Source organism: Notothenia rossii, assembly GCF_949606895.1.
Source record: "Notothenia rossii genome assembly, chromosome: 6".
Lineage (NCBI taxonomy): Eukaryota > Metazoa > Chordata > Actinopteri > Perciformes > Nototheniidae > Notothenia > Notothenia rossii.
The window spans coordinates 77,064,081-77,083,153 of NC_136909.1; the positions used below are offsets into that span (position 1 = coordinate 77,064,081).

Sequence of the window (19,073 nt, forward strand, 5' to 3'; positions counted from 1 at the left end):
CACACACACACACACACACACACACACACACACACACACACACACACTGCCGCAGAGGTGGCGGACACAGAGGAGGTTTGGGATTCATCTCATGTTAGCGGTGGCATCAGAGGAGATAACACATCGCCCTCTAGTGAAGCTTTTGTCTGCCGTACAGCTAATCCATATTCAGAGGGAGGTAGAAGGTGTCCTGATATATTATTCAGGTTCCCTTTCACTCAAGATAACAGTAATGGGGTGTTTTTCAAATTAAAGTCAGTTAGCATCTTGGACATATCTATTGATACCAACTCAGAACAAGGCTGATGTGTAAATCAATTAATTCGGAAACAAATCTATCATTCCTCAGGACAGATTCACCATTATCATGCACTTTTATGCACTATTTAAATAGCAAGTCAAACACAAATAACATCATTATCATATCATTTAACATCTGTTTGCAACTTATATATATATATATCAATATTCTATTCTATTATATTACTTGTATATAGACTATTCTGCACTATTTATATTCTATTCTATTTGATTTGATGTACTTGCACTATTACCTGTTTTATTGTGCTGCACTGTTGGAGGAACCTGTGACCTCAGATTGTCGTTGTCACAACTACACAGTAGCTATGTACAAATGACAAGAGAAGCCTTGAATATAGGACAACATTTTTGTTGCACATTTTTACATTTCACTTCGGAACTTATCCATAGTGATTTACAAAGCATCTCCACACCAGTGGCCATGGAGCAATGTAGGGTTTAGTATGTTGCCCAAGGACACTTCGACATGTTCGACCATCCGATTGGTTGACAACCATTTCCTCCCTGAGCCACAGCCACCCTATTGGCTCTCATTGTACCAATATAACCACATATAGATTGTTAACCTTGATCTTCCTTCTTCTTCTTCTTCTTCAGGACTACATGAAGCCGAGTCCTCCCCAGAAGCCCCTGCCTGCAGACCCTCTAGGGAGGTGCTCTCGGCTGGGTCACGGTGCCACACCGGGGGTCCACTTCCCAGCCAATCGCCCGCTCCCCATCCCCATCCCCATCCCCACGGTGCCCAGGCCCCCGCCCAACATCCCTCTACCCAGCAGGTCAGAGCTACGTGACAGGAATCTCAGACGTGAAATACAGAGCTGGCTTAATCTGTCTTGTTAAATGAATGGCTTTCTGTCATTCAGACGTCGCTGTCCATCACCTTAATGTTGGTCACAGCTTTATTCAGACGTGATATATATTGCACGGTGGGTGGCACCTGGTGCACGAGAAGAAGGGATAACATTTAGTGTTTTCTGTTCTGTACAGGCTGCATCACTGAGGGATTTCAAGCTATTGTTGCTTTGAAACCTTCATTCAGATCATACTTTTATCAATTTAACTATATTCCGTTTGGTTACTTATCTTGTATTGGGAAGCGCTTTGTAACCCTGTTTGGATCATTATTATCGATTAGCGGTGATACACATATTCCTAACTTCATCCATGCCATTGGGAGTGATGATGTGATTTAGTATTTTGGCTTTAAGCTGTTTTCTTTACTTTCTTTGCACCAGACCACATAAAAGTATATTTCTTTGGACTTATCCAAGAAAACACTCTCCTTCAAACTAAAAGTTGTCTCATTGGCAGCGCTGCAGTGTTTTCTGGTTTATTGAAACACTTTTTTTCCCGTGTGCGTGAGGTGATATCTTTATTACACTGCTCTAACCTTGTACCGCTGCAGCCTTTTACATGAATTCAATTTAATAAAAAATGTTACTGCAGTCAGTCCGACCTAATGAGATTACTGTTCTGACTTTGGAATAGACTTCGAAATGACTCGAGCTTATTCATGAGACATGGCGTGTTTATTTACTATCGGATGAATGCAACAAGGTGCGTGACTGAAAGGAAATATGAAGCATTAGTATACAGAAGTGCATGACGTGAATCTTTATCTCAGAAAAATGGAAAATCATGTACATGTTGGTCGTGATATGCAACATTTGATCTTTTCTGTGGTGATAACGTCTTGTATTGATGCTTATGTTTCAGACCTGTGCCGATGTTGCCCTACAGACCACCAAAGACATAAGGACTGCAGCCCACTTTACGTCATGGACTCCGACAGTCGGAGGCTTTCTTGATTTGCACTAAATACTGAGACTCTGTAGGACCTTGTGGACAGCGGGAAGCATCTCAGAGTTTCCAGTGAAAGGGGGCTCACACCTCGGTGCTTTAAAAGGTGCTTTGTTGTCCTCGCTCAGGTACCAATGAACTATTTATCTATTTAAATATTTAACTGCGATATCACCAGTTTGTGCACAGGACTCTCTTGAGTGTTTTTAAAAAATTAAAAAAGAGGGTGTAATTTTAGAATATTTCTTTTTGCATTCTTTGGTGATTTTTATACGTTTTTTCTCAAACAACATGCTGAAATATATGATGTTTTTATAACCAGTTAAGTTGCTTGACTAATCGAAGCGCAAAAAAGTGAGTTTTTTTGACTAAAACGACGATAAAGGGAAATGGAGCACAACTCGGCACATTGTCAGTGTAGCGTGTGAGCCATAGAGCCGTGTTTATTCAGTTATTTCATATTTTTTTTACGATGTGTTAAATGCATCTTTTCCATCGCTGTCGCCGCGGTGCTACGATCTTATTTTTGTTTTGAATACAGTGGACTCTATTAAACCCTCACACTATGTTTGTATCGTGGGTTTCATCATGTTACAGCCTCACAGTCAGGCTCGCTTATTACCTTATAAGTTCACTTCTTTGTACTCAACAGAGAAAGTCCTTTTCACACATATTCCAGCCTGGCTCCGACTCTCTGCTCGGGCATGTGTTGGACGCTCTGTCCTGATACTGGCAGACGCTGTGGAGTCTCAACAGATTTGACAGACTGATTGTATTCCAGAGAATTACACCAACACCAAATAATGCAGCATTAGCTGTGGTGTTTGTATGTTTTACATTTACGCTCACTTTGTCCTCGAGTGAGCGAGCCAAGCCGGATGACTTCAGCGCTGTGAGCGTTCCAAGTTCCCCTCGACCGTGTCCAACGAGATGTTTTACCGTATCTGTCTCACCTTCATACCATTCCTTTAGGATTTCGTACGGTTTTGATTTCCTTGGACTGGATTATTCATGCATTTACAGCATCGTTCATCAGCTGGGCGTTGCACTTTGAGTCTGCCAATTTCCCCTGATGTTATTTGTGTTTGACTTGCTGTTAAACAAGGAGGGATACAACTGGTAAAAGCTTGACAGCACAATTCTTTCTCCTCTGTCAGTGTGTCCACATGCACTGTTTGTCTTCTCACCACTGCAGAATGATTGAAGTCAGTAAAGCCCTGCAGCAGTGTGCAAGTAGTGTGTTTTGTTTTGTTCAGATGTGTTCGACAGTCAGAGTAACCGCTCTCCGCTGGAAAATATGTGTCAGTGCTTTGTCGATTAGTCGTTAAATGTTACCATTTGTAAATCCTAAATGTACCGTGTTTATTTACATAACTGTACCATGTTTAAAGCCATTGTAAAGTGTAAATATTGTATGCAAGTTATTATTTCCCTTTGCTCTCTTATTGGATCAGACTGTCATTGTTTTTATAAGCACAGTATTATACAGTAAGAACTGCTTTGAGGTTGTGCCCCATTTATACTGGGTGGCCATTTTAAAGATTTCAACCTTTAACTTGCAGGCCAGAGACAAGTGTTTCATTTTAACTGAGAGATTTTATTAATGAAATCAGAAACCAAATAAAGTTCCTTTATGACTGTTAATAACTATTTATTTTAATTATTTTCTCACTTAGATTTTTGGATGTTATTGGAAACATGACTTCAGTAAGTGTTACAAAGAAAATGCTTAAGAGAACATTTCTAAAAGTGTCTGTTATGGAGATAAATAAGGGTTCATAAGAAAACCATTTCTTCATTTGATCAACATCAATAATTTACAAATGCCATTTTTGTTTTTTTGTCGCTGCGAGTTGACAGTCCTTACAGCTCTGTCTACAAAATGCAATTTATCTCATAAGAAAGCCAACAGAAAGTCACCATGACAACAAAACAACTGTAAAACTACAATGTTTAATCTAACAAGCAGCAACCAATGAACTGTTTTCTATGTGTCTGTTTCCAGTGTTGGAAGAAGTTACTCAGATCCCTAACTTAAGTAAAAGTACAAATACTATGGTCTTAAAAATACTCAACTACAAGTAAAAGTCTCATCCAGAATGTATTTTAAACTAAAAGTAAATAAATATTCACCATTCTCTTTAAACACTAGCAATCACCTTTAGAGCACCTTCACACTGAGTGTTAGTGTGTTACTATGGAAACAGAATGTTGAGAGTAGCTGTTGCCAATGGTTTTCTTGTTGAGTAGTTAAGCTGTTTTAGTGTGAAAGTAAAACATCACAGAAAGGTCACACAGGTAATTGTTAGTGTGATACAAAAGACAACGATTATTTATGGAGTGCGCTCCAACACAAAAACAACTTTAAAGAGAAAAACTTCAAGTATGTGTTTGTCCTCATTTTAACATGAGGGTCTGCCCTGCTCTGCTGTTTGAGCAGCACATCAATGTTGTTCAACACTGCCATCTGTCAGACAACAGCGGTCATTACAGGGGCTTCTCTTTCCTCCATTCTTATCTCATGTTGCCTTAATGTGCTCCAATAAGCTTCAGGGTGAAGTCGCCCTTCAGTCCTGATTGAAGAGCAGCTCCCCTCCAAACACTTTGACCAGCACTGGGATGGAAAACAAACAAGAAACACTTTAACCTCTACACTCTCATTTAGAGAGAGACAAAGAACATGATTGAACCACAAGAAAACAGTCCTATCAATGTTTATGAACAAGAAGAAATCACAGCTTTAACACTAGAACAACCAACGGGTAAATTTTACCAGCAGCTGTTTTTTGATTGTATGTAACTTTTGTTCAATAACATATTAAAGTCTCCCAGTCCGTGACTTTTCCTGAAAGTGTGTTGTGTAGCACCCTCTGTTGTTAACAATTGTCAATATGAAGTCAGATTGAAAAAATCGCCCAAAAAAATGCCATTTATACCTATATCCGCCAGCGGATAATATTTACCTCATAGAAAGTGCAGCGTAAACATGACGTGTTGCTATAGCAACGCCTTTTGTCTACTGCGGTTCCTTATAGATAGAGAGATAGATAGATAGATATATTGATAGATGGATAGAGAGAGAGATAGACAGATAGATAGTTATAGATAGTGTAACATCTTGGAGAATACAAGATCTTGGAGGACTGAGCTCACGTTGAGGACGTAATGCATGTGTGCAGGTTACGTGCCAGTTGAATAAAGATGGACACTCGGAATGAGAGAAGTAGTCCGCGTCGTCTATTTATGTAGACAATTATGTGTTCATAGAACAGAACATTACAGATATATCGATAGAGAGAGATAGAGAGATTTGTACCTCAACAAAACACAAGTCTAACACCAAGTGTTTAAATCAGCACTCTTAGCGATATTTTAAACTTCATGCTATCTGCACAACCTATATCATATGAAAAGCTGAGAGTCCACAGATTCTATTGGTATAAGTTTCATCCCTGTGCGATCAAAACTCACTGTTCTATATGATAAATAAAATAACATTGTACCTTGAAAATCGCGGGTACATTTTACCCGTTGGCGGTTTTAGGTATACAGCGACCTCTGGCGGTCCTAGTGAGGAACCAAAACAGGCATTAGTAATATATGTTTAGTTACATTTATAAACATATAATGAGGAATGTTGTTGTACTGGTTAGCGCAAAACTGTGACTAACATTTATTGTGAAAGAAAATGCTTCCTAGTAACAAGGTGGGGTAGGTAAGTTTGAGAAACCGGCTCGAGATACACTTTTTGTTATATTCCATGGAATGCTCTTAACACCCCGATAGCAATGAATATCTTAAGTTCTTTGACAAAAAAGGGCCGTTTCTTCCTAGGCGGACTATGCAGATGCATAGAGGCCCCGCGGCCACTAGGGGGCCCCAAGTTGAAAGTGATTTTTTATAAAATTATTATTCATCCAAAAAACAAAAAAACTATAATTCATACACACAAAGATGAACACAGTTCTTAGAAGCAGGAAGGCTGAAGCATATGGAAAGTAGCCCTCCCGTGCATCATCCTAATACAACATCGGCATTATTGTGTCAAAAACGTATAGAAATGAAGGAGTACAAAGAAATAAAGAAAACAGGAAAAAAAATGTAATAAAAGTTAGGGCAGGAAAACAATAAATGCATATATATATATATATATATATATATATATATATATATATATATACGAAAACTAGATATAGGGTCATTTTCTGCTCATGTCAATAGCAGTTTCAACTATCTTTTTTTGGAAATGAAAATACTATATATAAATATATACATATGTACACATGTACTTGGCAAATGAATAATAATATATGCATATAATAATATATGCATAATTGCATATAAAGATTGTGAACACTTATTTTCAAGTGACTTTTTTTACATTCATGTGTTCACGCTGTGATTTTTAACTGCTTTTGAATATTATTAGGCATTTTGTTATGGAAAATGTTGTGCATAATCAGTACTGTTTTAAGCTGTACTATGTCAACACTTTTTAATAGATTGAGTTTTTTTAAATATGGGAGTTGTGTGTTCATTTTTTACCAACACCACAGACTATTCGTAATACTTTTTTTGGAATGTTATTATTTTTTGCAGATTTGTTGAGTACGTGTTTCCCCATATTTCGGAGCAGTAGTAAAGGTAAGGGAGAAATAGACTGTTATAAAGAGTATTTTTCCTCAAGAATGTTCTTAGTATGATACAAAATACCTATTGTTTTTGACAGTTTAGTCTGTACATAATTTATATGGTGCTTCCAATTGAGTTTTTCGTCAACAAGCAGTCCTAAAAATGTACATGCACAAACTTTTATATCTCGGTATTGCAAATCCGTATAATGCAGTCATTTCTACTCTCAGACTTTGTATTGAATAACATGTCATTTGTTTTGGCCACATTAAGGGATAATTTATTAACTGCAAACCAGTTACATAGTATTTCTAATTCTGCATTCACAATTTTAACAAGATCGCCAAGATTATGATGGGAGCAGAGAATTCAAAGTTCAGGTTCAGCCTCAATATATTTGGGGAGAGTTAAAATGAGCCGTCTTTATTTGTAGACAGCCAAGCCCCCTTCCGTGTTCGGTGAAGCATTGTATATGGAAGTCTTTTATTTATTTCAGAATGTGTTTCATAGGCATATTTATATATATATATGTATTTATTTATGTATTTAATTTTGGCTTAAATGGCATTCCATAATTGTATGCTTAAAAATCCAATGTAGGATATAAACACGACTAAACTACAATGAAAGCAAAGCTGTGGCTTGTGTTTTTGGGGTAATAAAGTCCAAATCATCGTTGGGCTGTCAGCCAATGAGTGACGTCTGAGGAAGATGAAAAATGTAAATCAAACATTGTTGAGAAAATGCTGCATCTTTTGCATTTATTGACAGAGAGGAACCTTATTGTTTACCTTTTTAATATCATTTTTTGTGTAATTTTCAATTGCTTGGTTTTTGTGAAATTAGCCTGTTTTCCTATTAAAGTGTAACAGATTGATGCATCTCCACTGATCATCTTAAAGGCTTCGGAATCCCCCCCATTGTCGTTAAAAAAAACTGTAAAAACTAGGGCCCCCAAACAGCATCTTGCATAGGGCCCCCCATTCGTGTGTGTTGGAGGAGGGGCTCTGTAAGGAAGTGGCAGATTTTTTCCGGCTGTGTATTTTCAAATTCTAGCGCACTCGAGCTGGTTTCTCCAAAAGTACCTACCCCACCTTTAAGTGGTTTCAGTTTAAACATTATTAATTGTCCGCCACTGGTGGGCGCCAAACATATTTTCTTGGTGTGTTACTAAAGTTAATAGGAAGGAGTTTTCTAAATTTGATGTATTAGCTTATATGCTGCCTTGATTCAACCCAAGTACAATGATATGTACAGTAGAAGTATGACACCAATAGTGAAGATACTGAAATTAATTTGTTTCAGTTTGTTTCCAAATGTAACACCACTGTTTAAGAACTTATAAATGAAGTCACTGTGGAGGCTGAAAACAAATCCCAAGTTGGTGCTACTGCTAACCCCTTGGTTATAGATATCTGTGTTTTCTGGCACAACTGCTTGTTGTTGGATGCACAAATAATCTCAGTTTGTCAACCAGTGGTATAATTAATTTCCTAATTACTCTCTTAATTAAACAGGGTTGGGAAATAATTGCATTGCTTTCTTCATGCATAGCTTGGGGTCTTTGCAAATGAGCCAGTTTGTATTGTAAACATCAGACCCCTCTGAGCCTCTGCCCATCTTTCTGTGTTCTCACATCAGTGTGTGTGAATGTGTGAGAGAGAGTGTGTGAGAGAGAGTGTGTGTCATCAGTTGATGACCGCTCTTCTATGGGATTAGTGGCCACATGACAGCACTGGGCTGGCCGCCTACAGAGTCTTTCATTTGGCTTCAGTAGCAGAGCGGACTGTGTGCTGTCCAACAGTTTACTGAGAGAGGACACTTCCAGACTTTGTTTTTGTGGATCAGTTTATGAAATCTTAAGCAGACAGACTGGGAACTCACTTGTGATGGAGCAGGACATTACCGGTTTAACTGGAGAAGAGTATACCAAGAGGATATCACCCTGTTGTTCAGATTCAGAGACTCTGAGTCAACGAGACACAGAAAATGATGATATTTTGGAGCTTAATCAGTTTGATGGACTGCCTTATTCCTCCAGGTTTTACAAATTGCTGAGGGAAAGGAAAGAGCTGCCAGTGTGGGATGCAAAATGTGAATTTATGGACACTTTGGCCAAAGGACGGTTTGTCATTGTCAGTGGCTCTGCCAAAACTGGAAGAAGTTCTCAAGTGAGTACTGCAGGGTGTTTTACACTTTACCATCGGAAATACTGCACTTTTAATTCATGAAGAAACTTTGTAACAGGTGGATATTCAAACGTTTACAAAGTGGGGACGCATCTGTGATATAAACAACTTATATTGCTCTTTTTTGAAACAGATCCCCCAGTGGTGTGCTGAATTCTGCCTGTCAGTTCAGTTCCAGCATGGCATGGTGGTTTGTACGCAGATTCACGCGCAGCAGGCTGTAGATCTCGCCCTGAGAGTGGCAGATGAGATGGACGTCAACATTGGTCATGAGGTCGGATACAGCATCCCTTTGGAAGCATGTTCCCACAATGACTCGGTCCTAAGGTATGGAAAAGCAGCACTTCGCAGATCTATCCATGTGTTCTCTATCTGCTCTTTTCTCTCTTTCTGCCGGGTTAATATAAAGCACAGTCATGACACACTCTGCTAAATCACCCCGCCCTTTCTAATTCACAAGAAAGGAGTGAACAAAAGGCCCGAGGGGACTCTTTTCCTCTTTTCAGGGGCTCCTCCACAGCTGCCCAGCCCCCCGTCTGCCCATATGTCACACTCCCTCATGAGGGTCCCTTATAAGTCAGATGGGGGACAAAGGAAGCCGGGACACTGAGGGGGGAAAGATCAGATCCTCAGGCCGCCAGCATGTAGAAGAGATCCCCTCCTCTGCGTAATTATCAGAGTAAATTACACTAATGGGGGTAAAGCTGACATGTAGATAAAAGTGACTTTCATTAAAATGCCCATCGGAGGTTCCTCTCTTTCTGAATTATAATTAAGAAACCTGAGGATTTATGTTGAGGCTATTATGGATTCTACTGGTCATGGGAAGTGTAAATTGAGTTGTGTTTTGATTCTGAATCTTTTCGCTTTTATTGTGCACTATCATGAGCGGAACGAATACAAAACACATTTTAATGGTGGACATTTTTTTATTGAAATACTGGGTGTGGTACTGTTTGCTCCCTCCTGATAAATAGATAGAAATAGATAAATGTATAGAAAGATACATTCATAATCCAAAGTTGACAATTGTTTTGTCACAGCAGCATTTTGGCAGTCAATCTACAAGAATTACAACATTTCATAAAAATATAAGAAAATACAAGGATGAACATTAACATTGAAAAACAATATATACATATCCTCAGTAAAAATACATATATTCAGAATATATATATTCAAATTTCTTTATTAGGATAAACCCCTTGAGGTGAATCACCTCGTTTTCAAGGGGGTCCCAAGAAAACAAATAACAAACAAGTACAACATACAAACAACATTCACACACATACATCGGAAGAAATAACCAAGAAATTACAAACATTCAGCCTAAGCATACAGCACATGGTAATACATTATAGGCGGTTACATTGAATGCATATCATTGGGTAGAGTAAAGTAGAGTAGCTGTACTATATATACAAAATCATAACAATAAAGACTTAGAAATAAAGACTTAGAAATGGGCAATAGGTGGGTCATCTCATGAGGAGATGGTGAAATAAGATGGAGCCTCAACAACCCTTAAACAATAAATAAAGTACTTCAGGTCATACAAAAACATTCAACCTTGAGGTGAGACGACAATGCACGCTTGAACAAAGTCAGAGTAGGGAGAGATCTGATGGTAGCAGGTAAGTTATTCCAATCAGCGGGAGCTTTAAATTTGAAGGCTCTTTTGCCAATGTCCTTTTTAACTAGAGGAACGGTGAAGAAGAGCTGAGAGGTATGTCTAACTTGGTGGGTTGATGTAAAACGAAAGAGATACTGTTTCAAATATGGGGGATAATTAAAGTTGAAACTTTTATAAATGAACTCAAGCCAGTGCAAATGTCTTCTCAAATCAGGAGAAGGGAGATTGAGGTTTAGGTACAGTGCACAGTGGTGTGTATGGAAATCACAACCGAGAATAAATCTACACATTCTATTGTAAGCAATGTTTAGCGGGGCTAGAACAGATTTCGGAGCATTGAGATAAACAACGTCACAATAGTCTAATAAGGGAAATAGCAGTTGGGTAGCAAGTTTTTTCCTAACTTTTAAGGTAAAACAGTGCCGAGAGCGGTAAAGAGTACCGAGACCAAAGTTTACTTTATGCAGTATATGATCAATATGAGGTTTGAATGAAAGGTTAGAGTCAAGCCATACCCCTAAATATTTAAAACTGTCAACTCTATGCAGAATTGTACCATCATTGCAAGAAATATCACATGAGCCAGTCAAAGATTTGAGTTTGTGTCGGGTACCAAAGATCATAGAGAAGGATTTAGTTTTGTTCAAAAGTAACTTGTTCTGGAATAGCCAGTCTTGCAGGAGGGTGAAATCTGACTGGAGTGAAACTTGAATTTGAGAGAGATTTGGTTTTGATGTGTAAATAACGGTATCATCTGCATATAGATGAACATTACAGTTATATCAAAATATACAGAATAAATATGATTACTCTCTAATATACCAATCTACTAAACATATAAACAAAGTGTTCTATATACAACAACACATTGTGTACAGTAGCTTGAACTTAAAAGTCCAATACATCCTGTGAGGTAGTGTAAGTAGACTTCAATATGTACAGTATGTACAGTGTGTGTAATGTCAAGCATGGTTGACTGCCCCCCCCCCCCCCCCCCCCGCAGGTACTGCACTGACGACATGCTCCTGAGAGAGATGATGTCGGACCCTCTGCTTGAGCGTTACGGAGTCATCGTGGTGGACCAGGCCCACCAGAGGACCGTGGCCACCGACGTGCTGCAGGGTCTTCTGAAGGACGTGGCCCTGCAGAGGCCTGAGCTCCGGGTCGTCCTACTCACAGCTGTGGACCCCGACCCGAAGCAGCTGGTCCATTTCAACGGGTCAGCAGCGCCTCTGATCCGCCTGCAGAGCCCGGGCGCAGGGGCGGGGGTGCACAGCAGCACGGGGGACGGATACTTCTGCTCGGCTCTCCGCCTGGTGCTGGAGATCCACCGCTCAGAGGAGGAAGGAGACGTGGTTGTGTTTCTGGTGACGACACAGGTAAAAAGCAGCACTGCATGATGGTATGTGTGCTCTTAAAGGTCACCTATTATGCAAAATCCACTTTTTCATGAATTTTATACATAAACACGTGTCCCCTCTGTGGAAAGGGATTCTGAAAGTTTCAGGAAAAAATATTTGCTCACTTTTTGTCCTGATCCATTTATATAAAAACCTGTGTGAAAATGAGCTGATCAGAATTTAGGCCACTTTATGATATCATAACGGTTTTTTGGCTTGTGTAACCATTAGCCAATCACCAACCAAGGTGACCCCCCCCCCCCCCCCCCCCACCTTATCTCCTGAATCTCCTCCTAGAGCACCCTTGTGTTCTTTGTAACCAAATATCTCTCAGAGCGGGGCGTGGGGAGGGGCTTCTTATTTTCATCTAAAGTAACAGACAGAGAATCAGCACTTTTGAAACAGGGCTGAAACAGAGGGGATTATGGGATAATCTGTTCTGTATTTCGAGCCAAACACTTCAGAGACATGTTTTGTATATATCGGAGATAATATATTGATGAAAAACAGTATAATAGGTGACCTTTAAATAATGTCTTCCTCTGACTTTCTGCTTTTCTGCTGTCCACCAGGAGATAGATCTGGCCCATGACATCCTGTGCCATGAGGGGCAGAGTGTACCCCCTGAGCTGGGGGACCTCCTACCCGTCGCTGTGCACCCTGGTCGCCCTGGGAACCTACCGCTCCTGGAGGAGGGGGGGGCAGCCCGGACCCGCAGGGTGTTCCTCACATCCAGCCCAAACGAGGACTTCTTCTGGGCCGTGGGCTCCATAAACTTTGTCATTGATGCCGGGCTGGAGAAAAGAAATGTAAGTTATTTCTTCCAGGGTTATAAATGTTAAATCTCTAAGATCCCACCAGAACTGGGCAGGCATCCGATGGTACCCTAGGATGTAGAATGATGGCAACAATTCACCATGATTTTTTTATATATAGTTATATCCCTTGTTTTGTATTTGTATATCTATCTGGTTGTTTTTGCTATATAAAAAAGGCAATTAAGAAGGATTATACTGGAATGACCAGAAACACTCTAGATAATGAGACAATTCTGCTGATTCATTAATTATGTATATCATGTATTATGTATCCCATTACCCTTTGATTTACAACAATAAATCAAGATTTAGACACCTCGCATTTTCAATCTTTTTACTATAGTTCTTTTTTTTAAGAGTTATATTTCAACTTATATATTTATACGTTTTTATATTTGAATGTAAGTATACTTGTTCATGTTAATAGTTTTTGAATATAGCTCTGCGCAATAGTGTTATTTTTGTCGACTTAATACGCTGTTGGGTTGTTTAATCTTAGTATTTTTACATTATTTGGTTGATAATATAATGAAAATGTAAAATCTTCATCTGCAAAATAACTTTTAACTATAGGTTTCACATAAATGTCTGAAAATGCTGTGTTAGTATAAAATGTACTTGGTTACGTTTGAGCATCTTATATAGTGAACACACTGTGATGCTGTTGCAGGTTTACAACCCCAGGATCAGAACTAACTCAGTCCTCATTCAGCCAATCAGCACGGGTCAAGCCGAGAGTCGCAAACAGCTGACAGGTCCCAAAGGTGAGAAGTTCAACTTTTGCAAAACACTTTTGGAGTTAATCCCCTGCTGCTGTCATGTAGTAAACCTAACTCTCTATCCTTTAGGCAAGTGTTTCTGCCTGTACCCGAAGGACAGACAGCTTCCTGTGCAGATTCGCCCCCGCGTGGTGGAGTCTGACATCACGTCCACGGTGCTCTTCCTGAAGAGGATGGAGATCGCTGGACTGAGTCACTGCGACTTCATCGACAGGCCGGGTGAGACTTACACACGTGGATAAAAGTAAACACAGAGAAAGTTTTAATGACCATGTGTGTTGGCTGAGCCCTGGACTCCTCATCATCCTCAGTGATAATGAGAACAGTTTGGGTTCAGTCAGTTTGTTCCCTTTTGTTGCAACACAGGAACTTTTTTTTTTTTATTTGAAGGCAGTGAGCCGTGTCTCAGCTGAACCGACAGCTCCTGTTCTGCCAGCATCCTTTTAGAGCTGACCTGCTTCCATGTGCTTTTGTTCCCCCGGATTTCACCCCCACCAACACACACACACACACACACACACACACACACACACACACACACACACACACACACACACACACACACACACACACACACACACACACACACACACTAGTTGATTAGAGCATGGTGTTGGTCTGTGGGAGTGTACAGGATAATAAGGCGTATTTAAAAGTGGATTTAATTCCTCTGTGATTTCCCAAAGAAAAGCATGTTTGTTGCAAAAACAGAACAGAAAATCCCATTGGAACCATGACACACTTTTCATCTCGCATAGTGATGCATGGCAGATGTAGATGAGGATTATAAAATGTAATCTCTTGCTGCCTTTTTACTCCGAGCAGCCCACCGGGGTGCCGGTATTTTGAAGGGGGGGGGGGGATTGCCTCAGTGGGTCAGCACTCTGGATTACAGTTTAGAGAGCACGAAACCTGAAAAATAATGTTATTAATAATCTCTTTGTTACAAGTGCCAGTGTGTAGAATTGAGTGGGAAGTTTTTCACTAGCTTTGAAGCTGATCTGTCATGGATGTCTATAGAAAGAGCTTACATGTCTTTATGTCACCTGAAAGCCATTTTAGGTTCTCCATCATGCTTGTAAAAGGAGAAGTGAGGGTAGGAGTATTTGCATTGTTTCAATCTGCAACCTAAACGCTAGATTGTACTTGATAGTCATGAAGACAAGACTGGTTCTCTGTAGGATTTGGTTCCCAGTTACACCAAGGTATCATTTAGTAAAATATAGATTAAAGTATGATCCAAAATCCTCTCCATCCCAGACCCCGGTGGCCTCATGCAGGCTTTGGAGGAGCTGGACTACCTTGCAGCTCTGGATGATGACGGAAACCTCTCAGCGATGGGCATCATCATGTCTGAGTTCCCCCTGGAGCCGCAGATGGCCAAAACTCTGCTGGCCTCCTGTGAGTTCGACTGCTTCAGCGAGGTGGTCATCATCGCTGCCATGCTAACAGGTTGGTAACATCGGCTCCCGTGTCATTTGAACCAATGTAGTAAACATAAGGATCTAAACATTTTGTTTTGTTTCAGCACCAACTTGCTTCATAGTTCCCTCTGCGGACATGAAGCCAGAGGCGACTCAGAGCCACATGAAGTTCCAGCACCCGGAGGGAGACCACTTCACCCTCATCAACATCTACAAGGCCTTCAAACAAAGCCAGCAGAACCCATGTGAGTTCACAGAGCATCGGCGAATGCACACACATCACACACAAACACACTATGCCATAGAGATCAGAGAATAATCACAGAAACAGGTTTAATCACATTGGAAATGGTTCAAGGGGGTATTTACATAATCACAACATATTTTGTGATTCTGTCACGATGACTGTTTTTGAGGTGGCCTAACGAAATGACAATGGACAGTTGAGGGGAATTGTGTATATTGTATTAGTATCCTTTGTTTATATTTTTCTTTTTGTAGACAATATTTGTCTATCTTAATTTGTTAGTAATATATTGTGTATTTAATAGATTTATTATAGATATACCTACTGTTATGTTCATTTCAATTTCAATTTTACATTTGTAATGCCTTGTTAACGTGCTGCTGAACAATAATAATTCCCAATATGGGGTCATTAAATGATATCTGATCTGATGTAAGGTTAAAAAACACACATTATCAGACATATTGATGATGTCTTCATTACTCTGTGTATTCCTATAACCAACTCTTTGTCAGGCTGCAATGAGGAGAAGTGGTGTCAGGATTCCTTCCTGAGCCACGCCGCTCTGCTGGCAGCGGACGCTCTTTGCTCTGAGCTCACGGACACTCTGAAGAGGATCGAGCTGCCCACCTCACTGCCCGCCTTCGGCTCCCGCAGCAACACCTTCAGCATCAAGAGAGCCCTGCTGGCAGGCTTCTTCATGCAGGTCAGGAAACACAACTTTAATAAACAGACCCTTCAGGTGTCAGGCCTTCAGCTCTGAGCAACACCAAAAACCTTCTTCATCTCTCTGACTTCCACAAATGTTCTTTCACAATTTCTATCCTACTTAACAGTGTTCACATTTCAGCAGACATCTTCTTTAAGCACATACTGTACACTAGCAATATTTAGTTCACTTCTAAAACTACTATCTTGATGAATCACCTTTACATCATCTTACATTTTAATTCCTTTCAATGCTTGAACTGCGACGGCATCTTTAACTTCTTTGACCGTTTTAAACTCAACTTCCCTCAGTGCTGACACCTAAATGGACACTGGGTCCAGGTCTTTGGAATCAGCTTCCCGAGAACATACGGACCTCTGACTCACTCTCAGTTTTCAAGAAAAGCCTCAACCTGTTCTGCACCGTGTTTTACTAACTGTCCTGTAACTTCTTTTTATATTACCATATTTTACTCAATATGTTCCTTAGATAACTTTTTATTGTATTGTATGTTCTCCTCATATAGCATTGTGAAGCACCTTGAAATCTTTTTAAAGTGTGCTATGTAAATAAAATGTATTATTATTATGACTTCATCTTCTCTCAGAGTTTGTATTTAAACTGCCACTTCAACTACATCTTCAACTGTTTTAGTATTTCAACTAATCAGTCAGTATTTTCTCGTCATCTGTTATCTTTTGGGTTTTTTATGCACTGTTTAATAATAATAATAATAATCTTTATTTGTGCACCTTTTCATACAACAAGTGCAGTCCAAAGTGCTTCACATAGACATTTCACAGAAAATGTATCTCACACAGAACACAGATACCAGTAAAAGACATAAAAACAAACAGAAAATTGTAGAGTAGACATCTATAAAAATACATTTAGATTAAAGGTACGACAATGAAATTGTGCATTAAAAGGAGGATAGTGCAAATTCAACACACATTCAGGTGACAGGTTAAAAAGCATCGCAATGCATTGAGAAAGTGCAGCAGAGAGCAGGAGTTTGCTTCCAACAAGACTTCCACCGAGCTAGTTTAAAGTGGACCTATCATGCTATATTTGAATAATATAGTGTAGGACCATACCTATATAAGGCATATTTATACTTTTTATTTTTCAAAATACCAAACAAATCATGCATTTTAGCCATTACTCATTTCGCTCATTTTAACACTGTCTTTGCATGGGCTGATTCTGTGAGAACAGCACCATCTACAGGCCTGAAATATGTACTACAGCGTCTCCAGCGCTTGCTAACGTCAATGTCCGTGGCTGTCTCCTCCTGATTGGTGGAGTTGGCCCAATAGCCGTGGCGCCACTTCTGTGACGTCACATAAGTGTTCAAATCTGGATCAGTCTGTATCAGATCTGTTGCAGCCCCTTTTTAAGAGATTTGGGTATTGAGGAAAATAGAGTGGGTTGTGTTTTCTGACACTTGGTGAGTTCCCTGGAACACCGGGGACACATATTCATGTAGAAAAGACGTTCAAAAGTGCATTTTGCATGATAGGTCACCTTTAAGGCAAACTCAGTCTAGTATCTGACTCACCTGGCTGTTCCCTCAGGTGGCGCGGGATGTGGATGGATCTGGGAACTACTTGATCCTCACCCATAACCACGTGGCACAGCTCCACCCTCTGTCTGGGTACGGAGCCAGGACCCCGAAACTGGGCCTTCCCGAGTGGGTGCTGTTCCACCAGCACTCCTTCTCCGAGGACAACTGCCTCCGCACCGTAACCCACACAACACCAGAGGAGTAGGTCAACATTTGTTTTTCTGTGTCTTCTAAACCGTGTTTCTTGTTGACTAGACGGTGGTCTCCTGTTGCTTTTGAAGAAAGCCTAGCTGAACACCCCTCGTATCTTAACATTTTTAAAGAAGCTTAAATGTAATCAGCCGGACACATTCCCTTTCGGTCCAGATGTAGAGCCTCAGTTCAGCAGACACTGGTCATGCATGCTTGTGAGGGGAGGAGCCCTAATCCTGCTCTCGAATACCAGCTGGAGGAGAGGGATTATGGGTAGATGAGTTCCTGGGAATGTGGAGCAGTTTAATGTAGGAGAGGAAGCTCTGCAGCCTGTGTCGTGCTCTCTTAGGTTTAACATTTTACATGTGTCAATCAGTTCAAATAATGTGAGGAGTGGATATTGTCAGTAAATCCTGTAAGTCTTTTTCCACAAAACCCTTAGGAGTCATTCCAAACCAAATTGAAACAGGTTTAGTTCAGTTGCAATCAACGCAACAATGTTTGAATATATTGTCCTTTCTCTCACTAGGTTCATTCAGATGGCACCACTGTATTTTTTCTACAATCTACCACCGAGTGAGAGCAAAGACATCCTGCAAAACATTTTGAACCATCAGTACCAAAAGGAGAAACCTGCAACGTCCCACGAGGAACCGCAGGAGGACCGGACTTCAGACCGCTGCGTCGTACAATAGCTAACAGGACTTATTTCACAGAAGCACAGAATAATTGTGTAATCAGTTTTTTCAGGAATCATTTCCTTTCATCTTGGTCATGAATCCCTCAGTATTGTCACAGTATCATAATGTTTATCTTACATAGTAAAGTGTGCACTAATATATGAAATAAAGAAACAATAATTTCTGAAATGATCTTTGCCCAACTATTGTGTTTTATCTTCTTTTTAAACAGAACATATTGTTACTAAAAGGATACTTTTCTCATATTTTAAAATGTCAAATCTTATCAAACTCAAGCGAGGTTAACAATTCAGGTTCCCAGCCCCCCTGACATTATTAATAATTCTGTGGCTCCGTTCACATCGTCCCTTTAGTCTTTGTTCTTCCGTCGGTCCCCCCAGCACCGAGGGGCCGGCCTGATTGATGAGGTTCAGAGAAAGCCTCGGCCCACCTGCAGCTCCTTGTGCTGCGGATACAGCTCAGTGACAGCGGGGCGACACGGTTCATTGACGCTGAATTCAAAACTTAATGTTGCCTCTCCAGTGACCCGACTGCAGGACGGACCAGAGCCAGGACCCTCAGCACTCTGTCAGCTGACCCACTTAAAAGTATAATATGTAGCATTTTGCTCTTTAAAATGTCTAAAACGACTTAACACCTGTAAATATTTTGCAGTTGTGAA

General features: G+C 40.2%; 2 protein-coding genes across 7 annotated transcripts in view; both read left to right on the forward strand.

Annotated features, from left to right (window-relative positions):
• The window catches only part of adam12b (ADAM metallopeptidase domain 12b), a 92,778-nt gene extending 87,729 nt beyond the window's left edge, over positions 1-5,049 (forward strand). For 2 of the 6 annotated variants that reach the window (XM_079688764.1, XM_079688765.1), the window contains 2 exons: positions 919-1,097; positions 2,038-5,046. In XM_079688764.1, the coding sequence (XP_079544890.1) occupies positions 919-1,097; positions 2,038-2,077 (219 nt within the window). In that variant the 3' untranslated portion in view covers positions 2,078-5,046. Of the gene's footprint in view, positions 1-918; positions 1,098-2,037 lie in introns of all 6 variants that reach the window. The other 4 variants (XR_013809460.1, XM_079688763.1, XM_079688766.1 and 1 more) reach the window with 4 other exon arrangements.
• Positions 5,050-8,534: 3,485 nt separating this feature from the next.
• On the forward strand, positions 8,535-18,537 carry dhx32b (DEAH (Asp-Glu-Ala-His) box polypeptide 32b). Its single transcript, XM_079690754.1, has 11 exons — positions 8,535-8,924; positions 9,076-9,269; positions 11,579-11,954; positions 12,548-12,784; positions 13,464-13,557; positions 13,642-13,791; positions 14,833-15,024; positions 15,101-15,241; positions 15,759-15,949; positions 17,530-17,720; positions 18,241-18,537. The coding sequence occupies exons 1-11, from the start codon at positions 8,643-8,645 to the stop codon at positions 18,404-18,406; spliced, it is 2,214 nt and encodes a 737-aa protein (XP_079546880.1). The 5' UTR covers positions 8,535-8,642; the 3' UTR covers positions 18,407-18,537.
• The last annotated feature ends 536 nt before the right edge of the window (positions 18,538-19,073 follow it).